General features: G+C 43.4%; 1 protein-coding gene across 6 annotated transcripts in view; it reads right to left on the bottom strand.

Moving 5' to 3' along the window:
- Nucleotides 1–25,616, bottom strand: part of VMP1 (vacuole membrane protein 1) — a 150,466-nt gene that overhangs the window by 49,998 nt on the left and 74,852 nt on the right. For all 6 annotated transcript variants that reach the window (XM_087956321.1, XM_087956325.1, XM_087956303.1 and 3 more), the window contains one exon: nt 17,528–17,659. In XM_087956321.1, the coding sequence (XP_087812447.1) occupies nt 17,528–17,659 (132 nt within the window). The remainder of the gene's footprint in view (nt 1–17,527; nt 17,660–25,616) is intronic.

Genomic DNA, 25,616 nt, shown 5'->3' on the forward strand with positions numbered 1-25,616 from the left:
CATTTTTCGAGCTAATTTCTAGCAAAAACCTATTGCATGCTGAGAGACAATAAATATTCTTTTATATCACACCTTAATTGTCTGAAAGATAATTTTAAAAAAAGATACAAAAAAAACAGAAACAACTGCTAGTGTGATTAAAAACCAGAAGGCAAAGAAATTCTAATATCCGCAAAGTAGATAATATCTAGTAAATAAATAGCTGTTTTATGAAGAAACAATTTTAATATCTTGTTTCAAGATTTTTTCAAAAGTTTCAAGTTTACTTTTCTTACTACTTTTTTGTTTAAAAAACCTAACCGCTGCCTAGTTCTGATTTGATCTTTTTTGAAATTAGCATTTAAAAAAACAAAGCAAGATACCTCTTCTGCGCCTATTTTTTTTTTTTTATAAAAGAGGCAAGATTACAATTCTCAGATGCCACCGGACAATTTTAGAACTTTTTAAATTTCATTCAAAGAAGCAGAGATCAAAAATATTTATATACTGGGATATATATATATATGAATATTTCAAAATTACTTACGGGCAAAAAATAACTTTCCCCCAATTAAAGGTTATAGATTTTCTTCTCCTGTCTTCCCAGTTATCGTGAATCATTTTCTTTATTGTAAGAATATTGTTATTATTTTTGCTCAAGACTATTCCTATCAAAAGCATGACTCTTGTGGGACTTAGGAAAGATTTCCTGCTTCTAATGCTATACCAACCGGGAATTTTTAAATGATTAGTTATTACTTCACTGGATTAATCATCAGATTAAAAAAAAACAGTGCTGGGAATAGTGCTGAAAACTGAAAAGTTTGTTGAAATAATAGGCAATTCACAAAGCTCACATTTTACAATCCATAAAAGCGATATTCTCTAATTAGTGTAATAGTTTAATAAAGGGACAAAATTTAAATGAAAACTGCTCCTTACTAAAATTTTAAAAAGAGGGAAGCTCATTATATTTTAAATTAGTTTTTACAAGGTAATTTCCAATGCAATTGATTTTCTATCTGAGTGGAAGGAATTCTAGAAAAGAGATTAGGGTGCATTTTGCTGCTAGAAATTTCCTAAAGTAAGATTCTTTTCCAGATGGATATGAGCTTCAAATAAACAAAGGAATTTGGTGGTGTGGACTTCATTTAGTCTTGTTGTCCTTGCAATTGTCTTGTTATAGCTTTTAAGTCATAATTTATTACCATGGTTGGCTGATGTTGGTCAATGCTATATGCTTAGGAATGAACTGGAAACAGATTTTAAATTATATAAAAAGGAATATATGGATTTTCTCAATAAATTGAACACTCCAGATCCCACTCTACAGTCCATACGTATGTACAAAAGACCAGGCAATGTATTTTAGGCAGGAATTTGGCATGCAAGACCACGAGGTGGTTTACACAAGAATCATTTTATGTAGGATCCTGGGTGCTCTCTGAGCTTGGTTGTTTTTTTGTAGACTTTTCATTGCCCAACTAGGTAACATCATCAATGCTAAAAGGGAATGGGGGTTTGCTCTCTCTTTATATACTTGCCCTGTCACCACTTTACTAGCAATCGGCACCCAGGTAAGCAGAGATTAACATCAAGATTAATACCTACATCAACAATCATGCAATAAACAATACCCCAATCAACTCAGTCAATCAAAGAAACAATAAACAGCCTAATCAAGGAACCATCCAGACCACGCCCACCATCACAGACAAGGCAAGCCCCTTGTATATAAACGGAGAGCAAACTTCACTCCCTCCTAACACTGATGTTACCTAGTTGGGTAATGAAACGTCTGCAAGAAAATAATCAAGTTCAGAGAGCACTACGGACTCTACAAGTTCAACCCGGTGCTATAAATATTAGCATGTAGTGGATCTTTTTATCCCCACAACCATTAACTAGGGATGGGATTCTATCGGTTCGGACTGGTTCTACAGAGCAAAAACACCCCCCCAGGAGGCTTACTTGAGACCCAGGAGGCCCAAAAAATGGGGGGGGGGGGATTTGCTGCAAAGAAAAAAAAAAGCCACCCCACCCAGTCACATGGCCACGTCCACCTAGCCACGTCCACAGAACCGGTTGTTAAATATTTGAATCCCACCCCTGCCATTAACCAATAAGTTAGGCTGTGCTGAGAGATACTAATTGTTCCTAGCTGATTCCACAGAACTTTCCTGGCCATGAGGAAACTTCAACCAGAGTCTCTCTAGAAACTGTCCATCAACTAAGGAATTAATTCGTGGAACAGCTTGCCTTCAGAAGTTGTGGGCGCTTCTCCATCACTAGGAGGGTTTTAAGAAGAGATTGGCAGCCATTTGTCTAAAATGGTATAGCGTCTCCTGCCTGGACAGGGGTTTGGGCTAGAGGACCTCCAAGGACCCTCTTCCAACTCTGTTATTTTGTATTCCGTATAACTGAGCCACTATAGCAAATATCAAGACAAGAAAGACTTGCGTTCCTCCAAGTTTATGGCTCAGTGTAACCTTCTCAGTCCTGACATTTAGAGTTTCCGTGGGTTTGGGCAGCCTTACAAATTTCACAAATAAATATGTAGGGGAGCCCAAATAAAATTCAAAATGAGTTTCATACGACTAGGTGAGGTTCACATGCATCTCAACTAATGTAAGAATATCAGAGACGAAGGAAGATATGAATGAAGATTACATGAACAAAAGAAGGGGATTTTGAGGATTTTGGAGTTGAGTTTTTATACTTTAAACAAAGCTAAAATAGTTTGGTTTGGTTGTGAAGGTTTTCCCCAACTCGACAGAAACAGGCGTGTCCAATTCAGTGAAAGAAAACAGTGTAAAAAAAATTATCCCCATATCGAACTTTTCTACTTTCACACGTTTCCATTTGGCTTCTTTTCACTGCCTCCTAGAGCTTAGGAAAAAAAAAAATAGAATTTTCCGTTTTTTGCTGCTCTTTCTTTGTAAGAACGCCCACAAAGTGAAACAACACTGCTAAATAGTGTTTGTGCTGCAGGCTTTCTGCTAATTTTTGCAACTCATTTTTCCACAACCCATTTCCATTCATGCTTCTCAGGACACCATTTTTTTTTTATTCATTTGGCTAGAAATAAAATGTTTTCTCTTTAAGCAACATTTGAACTTGGATTTCAAAAATTTGGGAACCAACTACAAACGTTATCAATCTCCCAAAATCCGCAATATGGTGATTTTTTTTTTTTTTAATCTTGTGTTCTAAAGAATCCATGTATTTATTTCCTCAAACTCCTTTTGCTACACAGAAGAAGCAATTGCAAAGGGACATCTTATATGGACCGATACAGATAGTCGTTGACTTACAACAGTACTTCATTTAGTGACCGCCTGAAGTTACAAGTGCACTGAAAAAAGGGAATTTATGACAGTTTTTCCACACTTAACGACCGTTCCAGCATCCCCATGGTCACATGATCAAAATTCAGATAATTGGCAACTGATTCATATTTATGGCGGTTGCAGTGTCCTGGGGTCAGGTGGTCAACTTTTGCAACCTTCCAACAAGCAAAGTCAATGGGGAAGCCAGATTCACTCAGCAACCATGTTACTAACTGAACAACTGCAATGGTTCTCTTTAACAACGGTGGCAAGAAAGGTCCTAATATGGGGAAAAGGCGCTTAACCACTGTCTCATTTAGCAACATAAATTTTGGCCTCAGTTGTGGTCATACGTAGAGGACCATGTGTATTAAATACATATATTTAAAATGGGACAGATCTCTTCCAAGGAAATTTCAGTAATTGTGGAGAAATCAGAATGGCTGAAAATACTCGCTTTTTGGCTTAAACTCTTTTATTTCAGTTCTCCCCCCAGCAGTGAGGCCTCTAGACCAATCTTTATGAACTACATCTTGATTGTCCCACCTTGAGATTTGTACCCTGGATCTTCTGTCAAGCTGGGCACAGCCCCAGCTTGTCTAAAAGACAACATTGCTCCATTGTGACTAATATCCTCTGGTAATCTGCAGCTGCACGATTTGTGGTGGGCCAAAGGAGAGCATTTTGTGGCTCATGCAGATCCAGCAACCCAAGGGCAAAAAAAATGCCTCCTATGCTTTATTATTATTATTATTATTATTATTATTATTATTATTATTATTATTATTATTATTATTATTATTATTATTATTATTATTATTATTATTATTATTATTATTATATTTTTCTTAAATACACCTTTATTATTTTTTATAAATAACACAAGGTGGAGAACATACCTAACGCTGGTTCCTCCTCTTATTTTCCCCACAACAACAACCATGTGAGGTGGGACTGGTCCAAAGACACCCAACCAGCTTTTATGGCTAAGGCGGGACTAGAACCCACTGTCTCCTGGTGATTGGCCCAAAGTCATCCAGCTGACTTTCGTGCCTAAGGCGGGACTAGAACTCTCTGTCTCCTGGTGATTGGGCCAAAGTCATCCAGCTGACTTTCGTGCCTAAGGCGGGACTAGAACTCTCTGTCTCCTGGTGATTGGGCCAAAGTCACCAAACTGGCTTTCATGCCTAAGGTAGAATTAGAACTCACAGTCTCATGGTTTCTAGCCTGGCACCTTAATCATTAGACCAAACTGGCTCTTCCATGGAACTCAGCTCTACAGAGTTACCCCATTGAAAAATGAGTGGTCAATATATTTTACAAATAAAGTCCTCGACTTACAACCAGAGTTGAGCCCAAAATTTCTGTTGCTAAGGTGAGACATCTGTTAACGGAATTTTGCCCTATTTTTGATCTTTCTTGTCACAGTTGTGAAATGAATCACTGCAGCCGTTAAAGTTACTAACATGGTTGTTAAGTGAATCTGGCTTCCCCTTTGATTGTCAGGAGGTCGCAGAAGGGGAATCATGTGACTTTGGGATACCTGCAACCATCATAAATACATGCCAGTTGCCAAGTGTTTGAATTTGGATCACATGACCATGGGGATGCTGTAAAGGTCGTAAGTGTGAAAAACGGTCGTAAGTCACTTTTCTCAGGGCCACTGTAACGTTCATCACTAAATAAACTGTTGTAAATTGAAGACTACAAATAAAATAAAATAAAAATAAAAACATAAAGAATAGAATTGAATAATAAAATAAAATATTGCTGGATTCCCTTTTAGAAATAAAAAAAAACCCGAAAGTAAATCATTTTGATTTCAACAGGGTTTATTCTCAGGTCAGTGTGTGAACGTGAAAATTGTTGGCAATTTTACACATTAATTATTTTGGGCCAGAAAAAAACTTAAGAAAAGCCCTTGGAGCACATCTGATCCACTCAGCTTCCAATCTGGATGGGGAAAAAAACCCCATAAATCTCAAACAGCACCAAGACTGAATGTCCAAAGACTTAACTGTAGAGAGGAGGAGGAGGGGAAACCCCAAAGAAATTAACTTTATACCTATTTTAAACAGGAGGGTGTATGTGTCACTCAGCAAGGAGTTTCACTTCCCGCTTTTCAGATCGGCCTAACAAAGGTAACACAATGCCTCTAGTTTCAGATAACTTGCCTTTTCTTTCACACAGGGCCAACAGGTGTGTGAGCGTTTTAAAGAGAACATTATGTACTCGGCTGATAGCCTGAGCAGTTGAAGGAAGGGGAGGGGAAAGAGGAAGAACTCCGGGCTTACACATCCATTACTCAGCACTTCTACCACCAACTGTCTCGCCTGTTAAGTCATCATCCCTCGCAGGTTGGCTGGGAAAAAAGCCAGTGAAAGAGACAGATGCTCGGCTGACAAGCTGACTCACACGCGTGTGCATGCACGCACACTCTCAGCACACAGACTGGGGTAGCTTGCCAGCAGGATTTCAAAGGAAAAGAGTGAAGAACTTGGCCGGGGAACTTAAAAGACTGCGCCAGTGGGAAAAAACAAAAATGGGCGTTTTTGTAGAATCACAGAAATAAATTAACACGTCTGCAGGCTTCAGGGCTACACAATTCGGAATCGCTAAAAGAGACGGACGTGTTTTGCTTTATTTCCTCCCCCCCTCACTTAGGCAATTTGCACTCCTTGAACTGGTGGACTGCCATAATTTGAATTTTTTCGACACTTTGGGAACAAAAAAGAAAGAAAGAAAAAAGGGAGGAAACGGCTCTGTGAAATCCCACAAAACGAAAGTCAATTTTGAAAGAGGCTTCTTCTCTTCCAACTAGCCTCCAATGACAGCATTCTGGAAAATTTATTTATTGCTTTTGTTTGATTTATGTAGCTGCCCATCTCAACTGGGTGGTTTACAACGGTTTAAAAAAAAACCTCCCCCCCAAAAAAACAATACGGGAAGTCCACAGCTTACAATCATTGGTTTAGTGACCATTGGAAGTTATAATATAAAATATAACTTCAGCAATAGAGTGGTCAATGTCTGGAATACTCTACCCGACTCTGTAGTTTCTTCCCCAAACCCCAAAAACTTTAACCTTAGACTGTCTACTATTGACCTCACCCCTTTCCTAAGAGGTCTGTAGGGCGTGCATAAAGCGCACCAACGTGCCTATTGTTTCTCCTATTCTTTTATTTTTCTTGTATGTAACCATTTCATGTATTCACAACTATGTATACATTTATACTTATTATCTTGTAAACAATTGGCAAATCAAATAAATAAATAAATAAATAAATAAATAAATAAATAAATAATGGCACTGAAAAAAGTGGTTTATGGCCGGTTTTTAAAGACTTATGACCCCTGCAGCATCCCCGTGTGATGTGATCAAAATTTGGATGCTTGGCAATTGGCGTGTATGTATGACGGTTGCAACGTCCAGGAGTTGTGTGATCCCCTTTTGTGACCTCCCAACAAGCAAAGTCAATGGGGAAGCCAGATTTACTTAACAATTGTGCTACTAACTTAACAACGGCAATGATTCACTTTAACCTCACTGGCAATAAAGGTCGTACGATGGGGCAAAATTCACTTAGTGACTGTCTTGATTAGCTCTGGAAATTTTGGCCTCAATTGTGATCGTAAGTCGAGGACTACCCATACAACCGCAAATACATTAAAGACTATAAAACCAATAGAAACTCATTTACAAAATCTACCACTAAGATTTTCTTTTTAAAAAAGGAATCTCTGTACAACAAGGCCACTGGAAATTTGCTCTGTTCCGCTCCAGCTGTAATACAGGCAGTCCTTGACTTATGACCACAAGTGAGCCCAAAACTTATGTTGCTAACTGAGAAACTTGTTAAGTGAGTTTTGCCCCATTTTACGACCTTTTCTTGCCACTGTTGCTAAGTGAATCCTTTCGGTTGTTAAGTGAGTAACACGGTTGTTAAGTGAATCTGGCTTCCCCACTGACTTTGCTTGTCAGAAGGTCGCAAGAGGGGATCATGTGACCCCGGGACTCTGCAACCGTCATAAATACGAGTCAGTTGCCAAGCCTCTGAATTTTAACCAAGTGACCGCGGGGATGCTGATGTGGTCATTAAGTATGAAAAATGGTCATCAGTCACTTTTTTCATTGCCGTTGTAAACTTCGGCCACTAAACGAACTGTTGCTAAGTTGAGGACTACCTGCAGAACGGGGCAAAATTCACTTAGCGACGGCCTCGATTAGCAATGGAAATTTTGGGCGTAAGTTGAAGTCTACCTCTACAACTACAAGCACATTACATTTTTTGGAAAAATAATCTCCGTTCAACGAGATTGTCAACTCATAAAACATTCCTATGCCTGTTTTAGTAGTTGCCATAAAAATGGGAGGGGAGGAAGGAAATCTGGAAGTGCAGTTTGGAAGCAAAAGTACATTCCAACTCTTATCTTTAAAAGATTGTAACTAAAATACCAGAGATTTTGGCCGCAAATATATTTGATTGGAGAACGTGAATGACAATACCCAGCCTGTGAACGGGCTCAATTGGAGAATCTGATTTATGACACACCCAGGGGGGAGAGGGGGAAACAGGGTCACAGGGGACTGTAAATGACATAGGCCAGAGTTGGTTTCATACAGGGCAGTGCGAGTATGTCGCCTCTAATGAATCCTTTGGAGTTTTTTCAAGTTTGGCTCGAGAATCATGATTTAATTAGGGCGATTGCTGGAATCCGGACAGAGATCACCCGAAATGTCCACTCTGCCACAGCTACAATAGCCATCAGAAAAACTCCTGAGAATTTTGGATAGCAGATAACAGATAACAATCAGAGTTGGAAGGGACCTTGTAGGTCATCTAGTCCAACCCCCCCGCCCAAGTGGGAGACCCTACACCATTTCTGACAAATGGCAGTCTTGAAGGTCTCAAGTGATGGCACTCACACAACTTCCAAAGGCAACTTCTGTTCCATTGGTTGATTGTTCTCACTGTCAGAAAGTTTCTCCTTATTTCCAGGTTGAATCTCTCCTTGTTTAGTTTCCATCCATTATTCCTTGTCTGGCCTTTGGGTGCTTTGGAGAATAGCTTGATCCCTTCCTCCTCTCTGTGGCAGCCCCTCAAATATTGGAAGATGCTATCCTGTCTCCCCTGGTCCTTCTCTTCCCTAGACTAGCCAGGCCCAGTTCCTGTAACCGTTCTTCGTATGTTTTAGCCTCCAGTCTCCTAATCATCCTGGTTGCTCTTCTCTGTACTTTTTCTAGAGTCTGAACATCTTTTTTATAATGTGGTGACCAAAACTGGATGGAGAACAAGGGACTCCCATTTTGCATCCTTTTTCCTCTTCCCTGCTCTTCCCTTTGCAGGCTTGTACTTGTGTCTTTTTGGTTAGTTATTGATCTGATGTAAGCTCCCCGGGGAATGCTGATAAGGAGAAGATAAAGTACTTCAAGTAAAATACTTTCCCTGATAAAACTTGAAAGGGAGCTCTGGGATGCCTATCTATTGGGCAATGAGATCCTAGCAGCTGCCTAAGTAGGCCAGAGACATATGCTGGCTTAACTTCAGATCAAATATCTTTATTACGGACTTCGGACCGGCTTAACTTCAATTATGATCCGGTTCAGTTTCAATCTGCTATTTCGCTGAAGCTGAACCAAACTGACGTACAGGTAACCCTCAACTTACAGCCATTCATTTAGTGACCGTCCAAAGTGACAATGTGCACTGGGGGAAAAAAGGGGGGGGGGGGACTGACGGCCGTTTTTCACACTTAACGACCATTGTAGCATTCCCTCATGGTTGTGTGATCGGCGTTCACAAAAAGCCCGGCAACTGGTGTTTATGACGGTTGTGGTGTCCCGGGGGTCAAAATGAACAGGGGAAGCCAGATTCACTTAACAGCCATGTTATTCATTGAACAACTGCAGTGAAACTCACTTAACAACAGCGGCAAGAAAGGTTGTAAAATGGGACACAACTCCCTTAACAGCTGTCTTGCTTAGCAATGGGATATTTTGGGCTTAATAGTGGCTGTAAGTTGAGGACTACCTGTATTAAAAGTTCACACTTCCTTATTCGGGTGTTTCTATACCCTCCCCGAAGGAGCCCCACCCTCATTTGCTGGAAGCTGCCTGGATCCCCAATTCCATCCAGGTGGAATTTCAAAGATTGGTTTTTCAGAGAATCCGGCCTGTTAATTCTTGACATGGGCCAAGGGACATCTTGGCCAAGAGACTCTCTTGAATAACAGAGCAGAATAACAGAATTGGAAGGGACCTTGGAGATCTTCTAGTCCAACCCCCTCTCTTCAATCTCTTTAAAAACCTCCAGTGATGGAGCACCCACAACTTCTAGAGGCAAGTTGTTTCTAACTGTCAGCAAATTTCTTCTTAGAAATTTCCAGGACAAGAAGCAACAGATGGAAACTAATCAAGGAGAGAAGCAACTTAGAGCTAAGGAGAAATTTCCTGACAGTGAAAACAATTAATCAGTGGAACAACTTGCCTCCAGAAATTGTGAATGCTCCAACACTGGAAGTTTTTAAAAAGATGTTGGAAAACCATTTTTCTGAAATGGTGTAGGGTTTCTTGCCTAGGCAGGGGGTTGGACTAGAAGACCTCCAAGGTCCCTTCCAACTCTGTTATTCTATTCTATTCTATTCTATTCTATTCTATTCTATTCTATTCTATTCTATTCTATTCTATTCCATTCCATTCCATTCCATTCTATATTCTATTCTATTCTATTCTATTCTATTCTATTCTATTCTATTCTATTCTATTCTATTCTATTCTATTCCATTCCATTCCATTCCATATCCATATTCTATTCTATTCTATTCTATTCTATTCTATTCTATTCTATTCTATTCTATTCTATTCTATTCTATTCTATTCTATTCTATCCTATCCTATCCTATCCTATCCTAATTTATTCTATTCCTATCCTATTCTAGTTTTCGGTTGCTTCTCTCCTTGATTGGTTTCCATCCGTTGCTTCTTATCCTGCCTTCAAATGTTTTGATCCTCTCTTCTTTGTGGCAGCCCCTCAAATATTGGAAGACTGCTATCATGTCCCCCCCACCCCACCACCAGTCCTTCTTTTCATTAAACTAGAAGGCAACACAAGGCAAAGTCAAGGCAAGCTGATCTCCTCTCTTGGCCCAACAAGTGAAAGGGTTAAGAGAGACAAGATCCACCCAAGCCTGTTTTAGAAAAATAAAGTAAAGTAAAAGGAATGCCCTCGGGAGTCTGGAATGTACGACATGCAGACGGTTCATTTGGTGGCCACCCATTGAGAGGGAACAATAAAGAAAAGAAGGAAAATGAAGGAACACAGTAAGGGAGGGATGACGGGGGTGGAAGGGGTGGGAATCCAAGCCTTGAGTCCAAATCAGGACCTTGTCCTGGGAAGGGAAGGGAAGCAGCCCAAAAGAACATTTCCTGTCTCTCCAAGATGGTGCCTCCTTCCCCATCATTCTCCCAACCCTGCCTTTGTGATGACAGCTTGCAAACTATTAGTTGAGTAGGGGACTGGTGACTAAAACATATGAAGAACGGTTGCAGGAACTGGGCCTGGCTAGTCTAGTGAAGAGAAGGACCGGGGGAGACAGGAGAGCAGTCTTCCAATATTTGAGGGGCTGCCGCAGAGAGGAGGAAGGGATCAAGCTATTCTCCAAGGCACCTGAAGACCAGGACAAGGAACAATGGATGGAAACAGAACAAGGAGAGTATTCAACCTGGAAATAAGGAGGAACTTTCTGGCAGTGAGAACAATCCATCCATGGGACAGAAGTTCCCTTCAGAAATTGTGGGAGCTTCATCCCTGGAAGCTTTCAAGAAGAGATTGGATGGCCCTTTGTCAGAGATGGTGTAGGGTCTCCTGCTCGGGCAGGGGGTTGGACTAGATGATCTACAAGGTCCCTTCCAACTCTGTCAATCTTTCAAACTATTTTAAGGAAAGCCTCTGCTGGCAAGCGAGGAATAAGCCGCAAAATCATCCTGTCTGTCGGGCAATGGGGAGAGGCTCTTAAGTCTTTGTGTGTGTGTGTGTGTGTGTGTGTGTGTGTGTGTGTGTGTGTGTTGAGAAAGATTTCAGAAGCCAACTGGAGTAGCTTTTCATACTAAGCGAGAGCCAGAAACTTGGGCTGCGGGGAAGAATTACATACTGCCCGGGAGCATCCAGCCTGTAATTCTGAACTAATCAGATTCCCAACGAAGCACATAACTCGTTCCGTGTGCCCGGCACGCTTTCCATAGGTGGATTGTGTAACGGCACCACCCACCCACGTGCCCTCACAGACACATCCTGGACGGCGAACACTGCTTGATCATCCTTCTGGCCGGCGAGCATCTGATTCCCAAATGAATCTTGGCCTGGAGTCGATCAAACTAAAGCAAACTCTCTGAACCATGGCTTGACGAAACAGGAATCAAACCCTGATGGTTTTTTTGCTTCATTGTAGCTTATGGAAAGATTGGCTAGGGACATCTAATGTGCGACGCCGAAAGGGAAGAAGTGTCAACCCCACCAGAGACAGGAAATTGGGCCGAAGGGCTGTTTTTCAGCTTTACTTTTCGCCAGCGTGCTCCTTCTTGTTCCGTATTTCTCCCAGGGCCTCTGGTTGACAATGTTCTTTCGTTATTAAATGCAGAAGATAAATTTGTGCCTTTTTAACCATTCTAAGTTTAGTTACAGGAACCCAGTTGGCATGTAAAAGAGGCTACAAACCTAACCAACAATTAAAGAACGATCACCCTGAAGCCTGGTTAGGAAATTTGCCAATCTTCTCCAAATTACTTGTCTTTTTTTTTTTCCATTAGGTTGATCATTTGCTATCCAGAAAGCCTGTCTCTGGTGATGAATCTGGTTAAACAATTGTATTGCTGCTGCATTTTTTAAAAATCCTGATGCTATCTAGAATACTCCTTTATCCTTTAAATAGTATTTAAGGACTGCTTTTAACTGTTATTTTATGAGAGCTTACAGTCAGGTTTACTGCCTTAATTTCTCTAGGTGGAAAGGCAGGGGGGAAAAAAAGATTCATATAAAAAAATGCAAATAATTTATCCAGAAACTTAGCATCGCTCCGGCCAATTCTATCAGCTGGGAACTCTGCCTGCTAAACCACTCCTTTTTTCCAACCCTTCACCTATCACACTTAAAGGTTTTAAAAGTAAAACTGGATAGGGTGTGGCCGATGGACTTTGTGTTCTTTGTTGGGCCAAAAAGAAAAGGGAAAAAAAGGGGGGGAGGACAAAGCAAGTTTCCACAAAGTCTAAAAAACTTTTCAAGAGCCTCTCCTATGGTGTCCTCTAACCTCACAGTTCGTCATTAAATGACATTTAACCCATTGCAAATACTGCCCATCTATTTCTCCTTGACAGGAAGTGATTCCTAGGAACCCATGATGTAATTATTAACCCAAAGAGACAGAAGCTAAAGTTGGATGTGAAAAAGACACACACACACACACAGAGACACACACACACTCCCCTCCCCCCCTCCCCAACCCCAGTCCACGTTGACAAATTCTTTTGACAAGTCCTGTGGTTACAGGGAAGCTGGTTTCATACTGAGTCATCTCTGTTCAAACAGTTTACTGGAAATGAAGGGGAGGGGGAATTTTCAAAGAAACCATGTGATGGCCAGACTAACCACAATCAGCAAAATGTTCACAGGAGAAACGAAAAAAGAAAGAAAGAGGGAGGGAGGGAGGGAGGGAGGGAGGGAAGGAAGGAAGGAAGGAAGGAAGGAAGGAAGGAAGGAAGGAAGGAAGGAAGGAAGGAAGGAAAGGGAGTTGGAAGAGAAAGAAAGCAGATGGGGGAGAGAGAGAAGAGAGGAAAAAGGAAAGAGAAAGAAAGAAAGCCAAAGAAGAGAATGAAAGAACACAGGGAGGAAGAAGAGAAAGACAGCAGATGGGAGAGAGAGAGAAAGAAAGGAAGAAGGAAAGAGAAAGAAAGAAAGAAAGAAAGAAAGAAAGAAAGAAAGAAAGAAAGAAAGAAAGAAAGAAAGAAAGAAAGAAAGAAAGAAAGAAAGAAAGAAAGAAAGAAAGAAAGGAGGAGGAAGGAAGGAAGGAAGGAAGGAGGGAGGGAGGGAGGGAGGGAGAAAAGAAAGAGAGCAACACGAGGAAGAGAGAGAAATAACTAGTAGGGAGGAAGAAGAGAAAGAAAGCAGATGGGAGAGAAAGAAAGAGAGGAAGAAAAAAAGAAGAAAGCAAAAGCATGAAAGAGAGAGAGAGAGAAATAGGGAAGGAGGAAGTTAGAAGAGAAAGAAAAAATAGAAAGAGAAAAAGGAAGAAGAGAGAAAAAAGAAAGAATGGGGAGACAAGAGAATCGAGACGGGAAAGAAAAGAGAGGAAAGAAGCAAGGAAGGAAGGAGGGAGGGAAAGTAAGCAAGTAAGGCCAGGCTCCTGGGGTTAAACAACCGCTCTGCAATCTTTCAGTCCCTTTGAAGTTTAGGATGTGCCTTAACTCCTTTCAAAAACCCGTGTTTCTTCAAGGGAGAGGACTGGGAAAGAGTCAACAAGAGAAGGTCCTTGATTGCCCCACACAAAGCAATGGCCAGAAAGCACAGCCCCCCCTCCCCCTGGGGGAGCTGACCTGAGAATAATCAGGCCAGGCTTGTCTCTGGAGCTGCTTCTGGCTCCCTTTTAGCAATCCCTGCTTGGCCTTCCTCGGGGTGTCCATGCAAACTTTCTTCCCCGGGGGATTAATGCACACGGTTAGCAGATCTGTGGGATTTAGCCGGGGCGCGGGAGGCGGGGCGCTTTCTGGCTCACAGATCTCTGATGGCTTCCAGTGAGGTGTGATTCTCTCCAGAGACAGTAGGAAATCAAGAACACAATTCCGCCCCCACCCCCAAAAGAGCACACAAAGATTGGGACACAATTGGACCCAATACAGCCCAGCTCAGGATCTTGTTTTCTCCAATGTGCATTCCATTACACAGGGCCATTTATTATTATTATTATTATTATTATTATTATTATTATTATTATTATTATTATTATTACTATTACCCTGTTTCTCCAACAATACGGCCTCCCCCAATAGAAAGTCCCAGCATGTTTTATAGGAATGTAATGAAATTAAGCCCCTCCCCCCAAATTAAGGCCTATATTAAAACATGCGAAATGGGGGGGAATGGTGGGGGGGCTTGCCATTAGGAAGTACTTTTGTTGCACACTCGGATATGGTGCTGCCTGCGTTGAACCCGATACGAAGTGCCCCACCAACGCCAAGGTCAACATCCAAGCCGTCGCCGCCCACCCGAAGATGCAGGGGGAATTGTCGCCCCGAAAAGATGGCCTAGCCATTTTTTCGGGGCTCAAAAAAAAAAATAAGACCCAGTCTTATTATATGAGAAACACGGTGGTATTATTATTATTGTTGTTGTTGTTGTTGTTGTTGTTGTTGTTGTTGTTGTTGTTGTTATTATTATTATTATTATTATTATTATTATTATTATTATTATTATTATTATTATTATTATTATTATTATTATTATTATTATTATTATGCATCTATTTACATTTATTGGCCGGTCATTTTAACAGTTCCACCACAAGACAGATCCACAGTTTTAGTCAGTTGAAGGCAATTCAACCAGAGGTTCTGACCAGTTCTGGAGAACCGGTAGCGGACATTTTGAGTAGTTCAGAGAACCGGCCAATCCCGCCTCTGACTGGCCCCGCCCCCATCTCTTCTCTGCCTCCCATTGAGTCCCAGCTGATTGGCTGGGTCTCCTTTGGTTGCCCTGCACAAGAGAACGGAGCTGGAAAGAAGGTTAGTGGGGTGGGGAGGGAATGGGGATTTTGCAGTAACCTTCCGCCAGGAGTGGGGAGGGAGTGGAGATTTACAGGATTCTTCCCCTGCCATGCCCACCAAGCCACGCTCACAGAACAGGTAGTAAAAAAAATTTTGAATCCCACCACTGAATTGAACTGTTGAAATGTACGAAGAACTGTTGCAGGATTTGGGTTTGGCCAGTCTAGGGGAAAAAAAGGGCTAGCGGGGACATGACGGCAGTATTGTAGTATTTGAGGGGTTGCCACAAAGAGGAGGGGGTCAATTTGTTCTCCAAAGCACCAGAAAAAAAAAAAGACAAGATACAATGGATGGAAACAAATCGAGGAGAGAAGCAACCTGGAATTAAGGAGAAGCTTCCTAACAGTGAGGACAATTCACCAGTGGAACAGCTTGCCACCAGAAGTTGTAGGTGCTTCATCACTGGAGATTTTTTAAGAAAAGACTGGACAGTCAGTTGTCTGAAATGGTATAGGGTCTCCTGCTTGAGCAGGGGGCTGGACTAGAAGACCTCCAAGGTCCCTTCCAGCTCTATTCTGATTCAATTAAAAAAAGCGGACTTCAACTCCCAGAATCCCTCAGCCCTCAGCCACTTCAACTCCCAGAATCCCTCAGCCCTCAGCCAACTGCCCGAATTCTGGGAGTTGAAGTCCACATATCTTAAAATTGACGAGGAAGCGAAAATATTGGTCTAAGCCAAGAGAGTCACTGACCAAAAGTCTCCCAGGAGCTTCTATGGCTAAAGGGGGGAATAGAACCAGGATCTCCCTCTTTAGTCCAGCTCTTTCCCAGCATCCCACACTGCCTCTGTGGCCGAGAGGGAGGGATTGGCCCAGGGTCCCTCAGAGAGCTTCTGTGGCTAAGATAGAACGTGTGTCTGGATCTCCTCGTTCCTTGGCCATCTTTTTCACAGGAAAAAGGGGCTGAAAGAGGCCAACTGGCCTAACATTTCCTGGGAAGCCTTTGGGGCTTAGGGAAGACTAGAAACTGAAATTACTCCAAGTGCATGTAGCTTTTCTTCCCTATTCTCCTACGCCTGGTGGATGGTCACCAGTCCCAAATCCCCAGACTCAGGTCCATGGTCCAAAGTGACCTAACTGAGGTCAATCGCCCCAAAGTTACCAGGTTGAGGTCAATGGTCCAAAATTACCAGGTTGAAGTCAATGGCCCAGTGAATGGTCACCAGCCCAGTGAATGGTCACCAGCTCCAAATCCCCAGACTCAGGTCAACAGCCCAAAGTTACCAGGTTGAGGTCAATGGTCCAAAGTTACCAGGTTGAAGTCAATAGTCCAAAGTTGCCCAGTGAATGGTCACCAGCCCCAAATCCCCAGACTCAGGTCAACAGCCCAAAGTTACCAGGTTTAAGTCAATGGTCCAAAGTTGCCCAGTGAATGGTCACCAGCCCCAAATCCCCAGACTGAGGTCAATGGTCCAAGTGACCAGACTTTGGTCAATAGACCAAAAGTTACCAGGTTGAAGTCAATGGTCCAAAGTTGCCCAGTGAATGGTCACCAGCCCCAAATCCCCAGACTGAGGTCAATGGTCCAAAGTGACCAGACTTTGGTCAATAGACCAAAAGTTACCAGGTTGAGGTCAATGGTCCAAAGTGACCAGACTGAGGTCATTAGCCCCAAAGTTACCAGGTTGAGGTTAATGGTCCAAAGTTACCAGGTTGAGGTCAAGGGTCCAAAGTTACCAGGTTGAAGTCAATGGTCCAAAGTTGCCCTGTGAATGGTCACCAGCTCCAAATCCCCAGACTCAGGTCAATAGCCCAAAGTTACCAAGTTGAGGTCAATGGTCCAAAGTGACCAGACTGAGGTCATTAGCCCCAAAGTTACCAGGTTGAGGTCAATGGTCCAAAGTGACCAGACTGAGGTCATTAGCCCCAAAGTTACCAGGTTGAGGTTAATGGTCCAAAGTTACCAGGTTGAGGTCAATGGTCCAAAGTTACCAGGTTGAAGTCAATGGTCCAAAGTTGCCCAGTGAATGGTCACCAGCCCCAAATCCCCAGACTGAGGTCAATGGTCCAAAGTGACCAGACTTTGGTCAATAGACCAAAAGTTACCAGGTTGAGGTCAATGGTCCAAAGTGACCAGACTGAGGTCATTAGCCCCAAAGTTACCAGGTTGAGGTCAATGGTCCAAAGTGACCAGACTGAGGTCATTAGCCCCAAAGTTACCAGGTTGAGGTCAATGGTCCAAAGTTACCAGGTTGAGGTCAATGGTCCAAAGTTACCAGGTTGAAGTCAATGGTCCAAAGTTGCCCAGTGAATGGTCACCAGCCCCAAATCCCCAGACTCAGGTCAATAGCCCAAAGTCCTCCAGGTAAAGACTCTCATATGGAACAATGTTAAAGCTGCCATAATAATGCTGGTGTGTCAGGGTATGCCGGGAACTTCTGCCATCACACTGTTTGTGCATTCCTTACCTGTGCACCTTGAGCATGTTCTAACATCTCCTCAAATTCCTGGTATTCCTCGTCGTCCGGCTCAGTTCCAGACAATCGGGCTGCCCTGGCCATGAAGTACGGAGGCAGCTCCCCAATGGCTGTTCCAGCACCCTGGAGGAAAAAATGCAGGAGGGGACAGGAGGTTGTCAAAGAAAATCCTTATTTTCCTTCTCTTAATACAGGTAGTCCTTGATCCATGACCACAACTGAGCCCAAAATGTCTGTTGTTAAGTGAGACATATATTAAGTGAGTTTATGACCTTTCTTACTACGGTTGTAGTAAGGCACTGAAAAGGTGACTTACAACCAACCAGTCCTCCCACTTACAACCACTAAGGGATTCCCAAGAACATGTGATCAAAATTTGGGCAGTTGGCAACAGGGTGTTTTTACAAACATGGCAGCATCCCAGGGTCTTGTGATTGAGATTTGCAGCTGGCTTCTGACATGCTAAGAACGGTTGCAAGAATTGGGTATGTCTAGTTTCATGAAAAGAAGAACTGAGGGTGACATGATAGCAGTCTTCCAATATCTGAGGGGCTTCGCAAAAGAAGAGGGAGTCAAGCTATTCTCCAAAGCACCTGAAGGCAGGACAAGAAGCAACGGATGGAAACTAATCAAGGAGAGAAGCAACCTAGAAGTAAGGAGAAATTTTCTGACAGTGAGAACAATTAATCAGTGGAACAACTTGCCTCCAGAAGTTGTGAATGCTCCAACATTAGAAGTTTTAAGAAGAGACTGGATAACCACTTATCTGAAACAGCATAGACAGAGTTTCCTGCCTAAGCAGGGGGTTGGACTAGAAGACCTCCAAGGTCCCTTCCAACTATTCTATTCTATTCTATTCTATTCTATTCTATTCTATTCTATTCTATTCTATTCTATTCTATTCTAACTCTACTCTACTCTACTCTACTCTACTCTACTCTACTCTACTCTACTCTACTCTACTCTACTCTACTCTACTCTAATCTAGACAGGACACAGCAACTGTCATAAATACGAGCCAGTTGCCAAACATCTGAATTTTGATCACATAACCATGGGGATGCTGTCAACGGTCGTTAAGTGTGAAAGACGGCTGTGAGTCACTTTTTTCAGTGCCGTTCTGATTTCAAATAGTCACTAAAATGAACAGTTGTAAATGGAGGTCTACCTGTAACGCAGTAAGCATGTTGCAGTACAGTTTGGCTATTACGTTCAGAGTTACTTCGCCACCATGGGAAGGATAACTAGATTAATTACCAGGAAAGAAACAAAATCCGGTTACAGGAGAGAAGTTTCAGTACCGGCACTACTTATTTCTGCTACTGAAATCAGTTAAGTGTTGGATTGTGCAAATAAAAGCCAAGTTTATTTTTAGCATCCTGAAAAGGGTATAATCAGGTTGAAGCTGAAGTCGTTCAAATCTTTCAATAAAACCGGTCGTGTTTATCATCTTTGCATCTTGCCTTAATTTTTCCCCTCCCTCCTGTGCAAAGCGCGAGTGACCAACCGTACCATGACCTCATCGGAAGTTGACTACAAGCCCGTGAAAGTCAGTTAGGCGATTACATCATTTAAGCGAATTCCCATCTCGGGAGTTCAGCCGGAGATGTGGAATTCCGATATCCCTGCGGTTCAATCGGTCGCCGCCCGCCATTTCGTAGACGCAACGCAGGTCTTTGGCAAAAGCCATCACCCATATCAATTGTGTTACAGTGTCTCTCCATCTTAGCAGCTGAAAGATGTGTGGACTTCAACTCCCAGAATTCCCCAGCCAGCTTGGCTGGCTGGGGAATTCTGGGAGTTGAAGTCCACACATCTTTCAGTTGCTATACCACTGCCAAACTATACAGGTAATCCTCGACATATAATCATTCATCGAGTGACCATTCAAAGTTACAACGGCACTGAAAAAAGTGACTTATGACTGTTTTTCAGAGTTGCGACTGTTGCAGCATTCCCTCATGATCATGTGATCCAAATTCAGATGCCTGGCAACTGGTTTCGTATTTATGATGGCTGCCATGTCCCCAGGTCATGTGATCCCCCTTTGGTGACCTTCCGACAAGCGAAATCAAGGGGGAAGCCAGTGTTGTGGTTTGCTGGGAGCCTGTGCAGATGGCAGCGGAATCAGACAATGGGGAAGAACGGGGACCCGTCTGGGAGTCTGGAGAGGACTCGGACGAGGGTCCTGAGTCCAATACAGAGATGGGGCCAGGACCATCTGGGAGTGGGGTGCTGCTGCCTCCGGAGCCTTCGGAGTCTGGCAGCAGCGAGGCAGAGGACCGAGGGGAGCCTGTTCCCAGTGTGCGTGTGTACAGAGCTGCTAGAAGGTGAGAGCAGTTGAAAGAAAAGGGATGACTTGGGAGTAAGGCTGGGAGGTGATTGCCCCTCCCATAAGGTATAAAGGACAGGCCAAGATGACGAAACCTTTGCAGGAAGCAAAGTGGTTTGTTTGGTTCAGATTCATTCTTGAAGCTCTTTGTACTTTGGTTGGTTTTCTTTCTAGTTCATTTGACACTTCTGTTATTGGCAGCACTTCACAGCAAAGAAAGGTGGGTGCTTATCTCGAGGGACTATTTGAGATTCATTTCCGGCTGGGAATGAAAATAATTCCCAGCTTTGCAATAAAACAAGACTTGTTTTAAAAATAAGTGTGTAATTACGGTCTCGGAAGCCTTGGTCAGAACAGTCAGATTCACTTAACAACCGGGTTGATCACTTATCCACTGGGGCAATTCACTTGACAAACGGGGCAAGGAAGATCGTAAAAATGCGGCAAAGCTCACTTAAAAAAAACCTCACTTAACAACAGAAAAATTGGGCTCAACTGTGGTCGTAAGACGAGGAGTACCTGTGTACTATGTTTTGTGGAGGCAGTTTTCTGAAATGCACTAAAGGTTTGTGCTTTCTTTGGTCTGTTCTGACAAGACAGATAATAATTGATAATAATAAAACAACAATAAAAATAATTGGAATAATTTTGTTACTACAGATACTACCATTGTAGTGTTCTTAGAGGAACAATTTAGAGTTGGCCTAGAAACCAGAAGACCACAGAAACCAGGACACAGGGAGTTCTAGTCCTGCCTTAGGTATGAAAGCTGGCTGGGTGACCAGGAGACGGTGATTTCTAGTCACACTTTAGACATAAAAGCCAGTTAGGTGATTTTAGGTCAATTACCAGGGGACAGTGAGTTCTAATCTTGTCTTTAGGCATGAAAGTCAGCTGGGTGACCCGGGCCAGTCACTTCCTCTCAACCCAACCCAGCTCACAAAGTTTCCCTTCTGGAAAAAAAAATAGGAGTAGGATTGTATATGTTTGTTACCTTGAGTTACTTATAAAGTAATAAAGGTGGAATAAAAAAAATATGAAATCAATAAATTCTGCTTCTAATGTAGCTCGAAGGTTGAGTAAGTTTTAAGATCAGGAACACCAAGCTCAGCAACAAGAAAAAGACCTCGGTCTGCAGTTCTGACTTCTCATTTAAAGGCAGGGAAGGATAATACCGCAATAATGTCAGGACACGTCGAAAGAGCTATCACGCAGCATCCTTAACTGGCGTTCCTTTGGAGCACATCTGGAATACTGCAACCAGTATTGGTTACCTTACAAAAAAAGATGTTGAGACTTTGGGAAAAGTGCAAGAAGAGCAATTAAGATGATTAAAAGGCCTGGAGGCTAAAACATAGGAAGAATGGTTGCAGGAATTGGGTTTGGCCAGTCTAGAGAAAAGGAGGCCTAGCGGGGACATGATAGTATTCCAATATTTGAGAGGCTGTCACAAAGAATAGGGCAGGGGTCCCCAACCACCGGTCCGCGGACCGGTACCGGTCCGCGGAACAACTCCTACCGGTCGCGGCTTGCTGGCGCCGCCATCTTTTTCATGAAAAAGTGCTTCGGTGAGCTTTTCCGGTAGAAAGCTCACCGGAAGCACGTTTCATCAAAAAGATGGCGGCACCAGCGCTTCCAGTGAGCTTTTCCGGGTAGAAAGCTCACCGGAAGCACGTTTTCATCAAAAAGATGGCGGCGCCAGCGCCCGTGAGCTTTTCCGGGTAGAGCTCACGGAAGCCATTCATCAAAAAGATGGCGGCGCAGCGCTCGTGAGCTTTTCCGGGTAGAAAGCCATTTCACCCAGAAAGCTCATCGAGCATGCGCCATCTTTTTGATGAAACGTGCTCCGTGAGGTCACCGGAAGCACTTTTTCATCAAAAAGATGGCGGCACCCAGCTGATGCCGGTACCAGGCCGCGGCGCCCAGCTGATGCCGGTACCAGGCCGCGGCGTCAAAAAGGTTGGGGATCACTGGAATAGGGGGTCAATTTAGTTTCCAAAGCACCAGAAGGAGACCGGAGAGCAGAAGAAATTTCCCTTCCTGCTCCAAACATTTGGATTCCAGACAAGGCCAGCACCAAAGCCTCTCTGAATCAGATGGCTGAGATGAGGAACAACAGGAAATTATCCCCAGCCAAGCTGCAACTTCGCTTCAGCCAGGTGGGAGAAACAAATTCTTTTTAAAATTATTATTTTTTGCCTCGGGACCCAAACCAGCCTGGGTCACCCTTGGCAGTCAACCCACAACTCGGAGGGGGAAGGACTGTGACATAGAGGCTGAAATCAGCACTGGCCATCTGGCTAATCAAAGGTTAACGGAACAGGAAGCTTGGCCTGGATTCAAGCAGTGCATTTAAATCGCAGGAAAGGTGTAACAAACAACCGGGCAGCTGTCCGGAGGAGGGACGCACCTCGGCCACCACCGGCAGGTGTCTTCCCTCCAGCTGACCCATTCTTTTATAGGTGCCCCTTTCCAAGCTGCTCTTTAGCTGTTGAGTTTTCCTTTGTTTTCTTGGCAGCTGCCCCCCGGCGGGGGGGGAAGCATTGTGGCTCCTTTGTGTTTGCTTGCAAAAAAAAATCATCAGGGCTATTTTGATATATACGCACTCGCCTCTCTCTGCGCTGTTCGAAAATACTTGCCACCGCAAACACCCTGGTGGTTTATTCTTCTCGTTATCTGCATTGGGTGGTGGTGGTAGTGATACGGAGAGTCCCCAGGTCTAAAAGATGGAAATTCCTGTCTGAATGAGAAAGCCAACTCAACAAGGAGGAGCAGAGCTGAGACCTCTGGCTCAAGAGTTTGAAAGGGGATGTAGGAAGTTATCACCCACCCCTCTCCTAGAAAAATGAAATATCCTAGGAAATATTAAAAAGGCAGAATATTTCCCCCCAAAAGGGAAGAAACTCAGAAGCAGAAACTCAGCCCGCCACCTTTGCTAATGGGGCATTACTCTGGCCTAGGTCAGCTTATTTTACATAACAAAGATCTACTGCAGGTAGAGTTATAGGAATTGCCCAAAGCCCTTTCATTACATCATCATCCAGCAAGGCTCAACCAAGCCTGGCACTCAGGACAGCCTACAGAGTTGCCCCTGCATGGCCCCATGGGAGTCTGACAACCAATCAGAATACAAGCTTAAATTCAAATCCCAACGTAGGGTATAAAACCCACTCAGCATATTGGCCCTTCCTTCTTTTCCTTCATCTTGAAGCATGTGTTCATTCTTTTCACTTTGGAGCTCCAAGCCATGGGGTCCTGTCCACCATTAAACCATCTTTCCAAGCAGTCACCATGTTTCCAGTGTCTTTTTCCCCACTTGGAACTGAACCCAGAAGGATAATTTCTTCCAACAGGGAGGTGGGGAGAGATACAGATTTCTGGAGCATGAGAACCATCTCTTGTCCCAAAGGTGCTTTTCAAAAGACAATTGGACTTTCTTGGTTTTATTTCCCCCCCTTGAAAACCTTTCACTTCTCATCCAAGACCAGAGGGGACATGATAGCAGCGTTCCAGTATTTGAGGGGTTGTGTGCTTTCGAATTACAAGGTTGGCAGGAGCTGAGGTGAGGATGGGAGCTCACCCCATTGAGTGCTGGTTGGGTCTCGAACCTGGGCTCCCGGCCCAGATCTTAACCTTCTTAACCGCTCCTACTTGAGCAGGGGTTGAACTAGAAGAAAACTAAAAAAAAAAGATGTTGAGAGTCTAGAAAGAGTGCAGAGAAGAGCAACCAGGATGATTACAGGAACTGTGCTTGGCTAGTCTAGGGAAGAGAAGGACCAGGGGAGACATGAGAGCAGTCTTCCAATATTTGAGGGGCTGCCGCAGAGAGGAGGAAGGGGTCAAGCTATTTTCCAAAGCACCTGAAGGCCAGAGAAGGAATAATGGATGGAAAATGATCAAAGAAATAGATTTAACCTGGAAATAAGGAGAAATTTTCTGACAGTGAGAACAATCAACCCATGGAACAGAAGTTGCCTTCGGAAGTTGTGGGAGCTTCATCACTGGAAGCTTTCAAGAAGAGACTGGACTGCCATCTGTCAGAAATGGTGTAGGCAGGGTCTCCTGTTTGGGCAGGGGGTTGGACTAGATGACCTACAAGGTCCCTTCCAACTCTGTTAAAGCTTCTTGAATGAAAAGTGAAATGTTTTTACAGAAAAAAAAAACCACCCAAGAAAGTCCAGTTGCCTTTTGAAAAGCACCTTTGGGACAACCACGACCTGGATGATTGAGTGTCTCCATAGATATCTCCTTAGGCTATTCTTACCAGGCAGAAAGAATGGCCAACGTGTTTCTGATGCCACCACACAGCAGGGGGGTACTTACTTTGCCCAGTGAAGCCTCTCCTTTCTCCAAAAAGAGAAACCAACTGATTTTGATAGGAGGCGGTGTATATAAAGGGTGACTGGGGTACCCTTATGCTTCTGTGGGGTCCTTGGTGTTCTCTGAGTATGGTGGTTTTCTTGCAGATAGTTCATTACCCCACTAGGTAACATAACCAGGGATGTATGGATGGAGATAGAGAGAGAGAGTGATAGATAGATAGATAGATAGATAGATAGATAGATAGATAGATAGATAGATAGATAGATAGATAGATAGATAGATAGATTCATGCATACTGTGAGGTCCTTGGTGCCCTCTGAGCTTCATTGTTTCCTTGTGGACATTTCATTACCCAACCATGGATAATGGTTATCAGTGCTAGACAAGAATGGGGTTTGCTTTATAAACAAGTGGCTTGCCCAGGGGTGGGATTCAAAAATGCCAGCAACCGGTTCGCTGCCCGCTTGCTGGGTGGGCGTGGCCATGGTGGGCGTGGCCTACCGGAACTTCCTGTTTCTGGCTTCCGGTGAGCCTCCAGAGCCCCGGGGGAGGCCATTTTCACCCTCCCAAAGGTCCGGGGGGGCTGCATGGAGAGGCGGGCGGGGCCAGCTGATTGGTTAAAAATACCGGTTCAGCAAACAATGGATCCAGTTTTGGTCGCCATGATGTAAAAAAGATGTTGAGACTCTAGAAAGAGTGCAGAGAAGAGCAACAAAGAGGATTTGGGAACTGGAGGCTGAAACATATGAAGAGTGATTCTGGAACTGGATAATGTGTAGTTGGATGAAGAGAAGGATTAGGGGTGACATAATAGCAGCCTTCCAATATTTGAGGGGCTGCCCCAAAGAAGAGGGGGTCAAGCTATTCTCCAAAGCACCTGAAGGCAGGACAAGAAGCAACGGATGGAAACTAATCAAGAAGAGAAGCAACTTAAAACTAAGGAGAAATTTCCTGACAGTGAGAACAATTCATCAGTGGAACCACTTGCCTTCAGAAGTTGTGAATTCTTCAACACTAAAAGTTTTTCAGAAGAGTTTGGACAGCCATTTGTCTGAAATGGTATAGGGTTTCCTGCCTAAGCAGGGGGTTGGACTAGAAGACCTCTAAGGACCCTTCCAACTATATGTTTTTTTTTAAAAAAACCCAGACCTGCCCACAAGAAAGTCATATTTTTGGAATCCCTGTGGGGTCTGCTCCTTGGCCTGGTCTACCTCGAAGGGCGCAGAAGATGGGGAAGGTAATTCTAAGCAGGTGTCCATGTAAGAGAATTGGAGGGAAATGATATAATCCTGAACTGATGAGAAGTAAAGCACCACCTGCTCCGAAAGCAGCAGCATCACCCATCCAAGCGTATCTTCATAAATTGGCCACACAGCCCACAAGGCAAGTGCAGATGCACCGCAGAATAGTCCCCTTAGGAGGAAG

This window comes from Notechis scutatus, chromosome 1, assembly GCF_049901735.1.
Source record: "Notechis scutatus isolate UNSWTSFEM ecotype Mainland chromosome 1, rNotScu1.2, whole genome shotgun sequence".
In the NCBI taxonomy this organism is placed as follows: Eukaryota; Metazoa; Chordata; class Lepidosauria; order Squamata; family Elapidae; genus Notechis; species Notechis scutatus.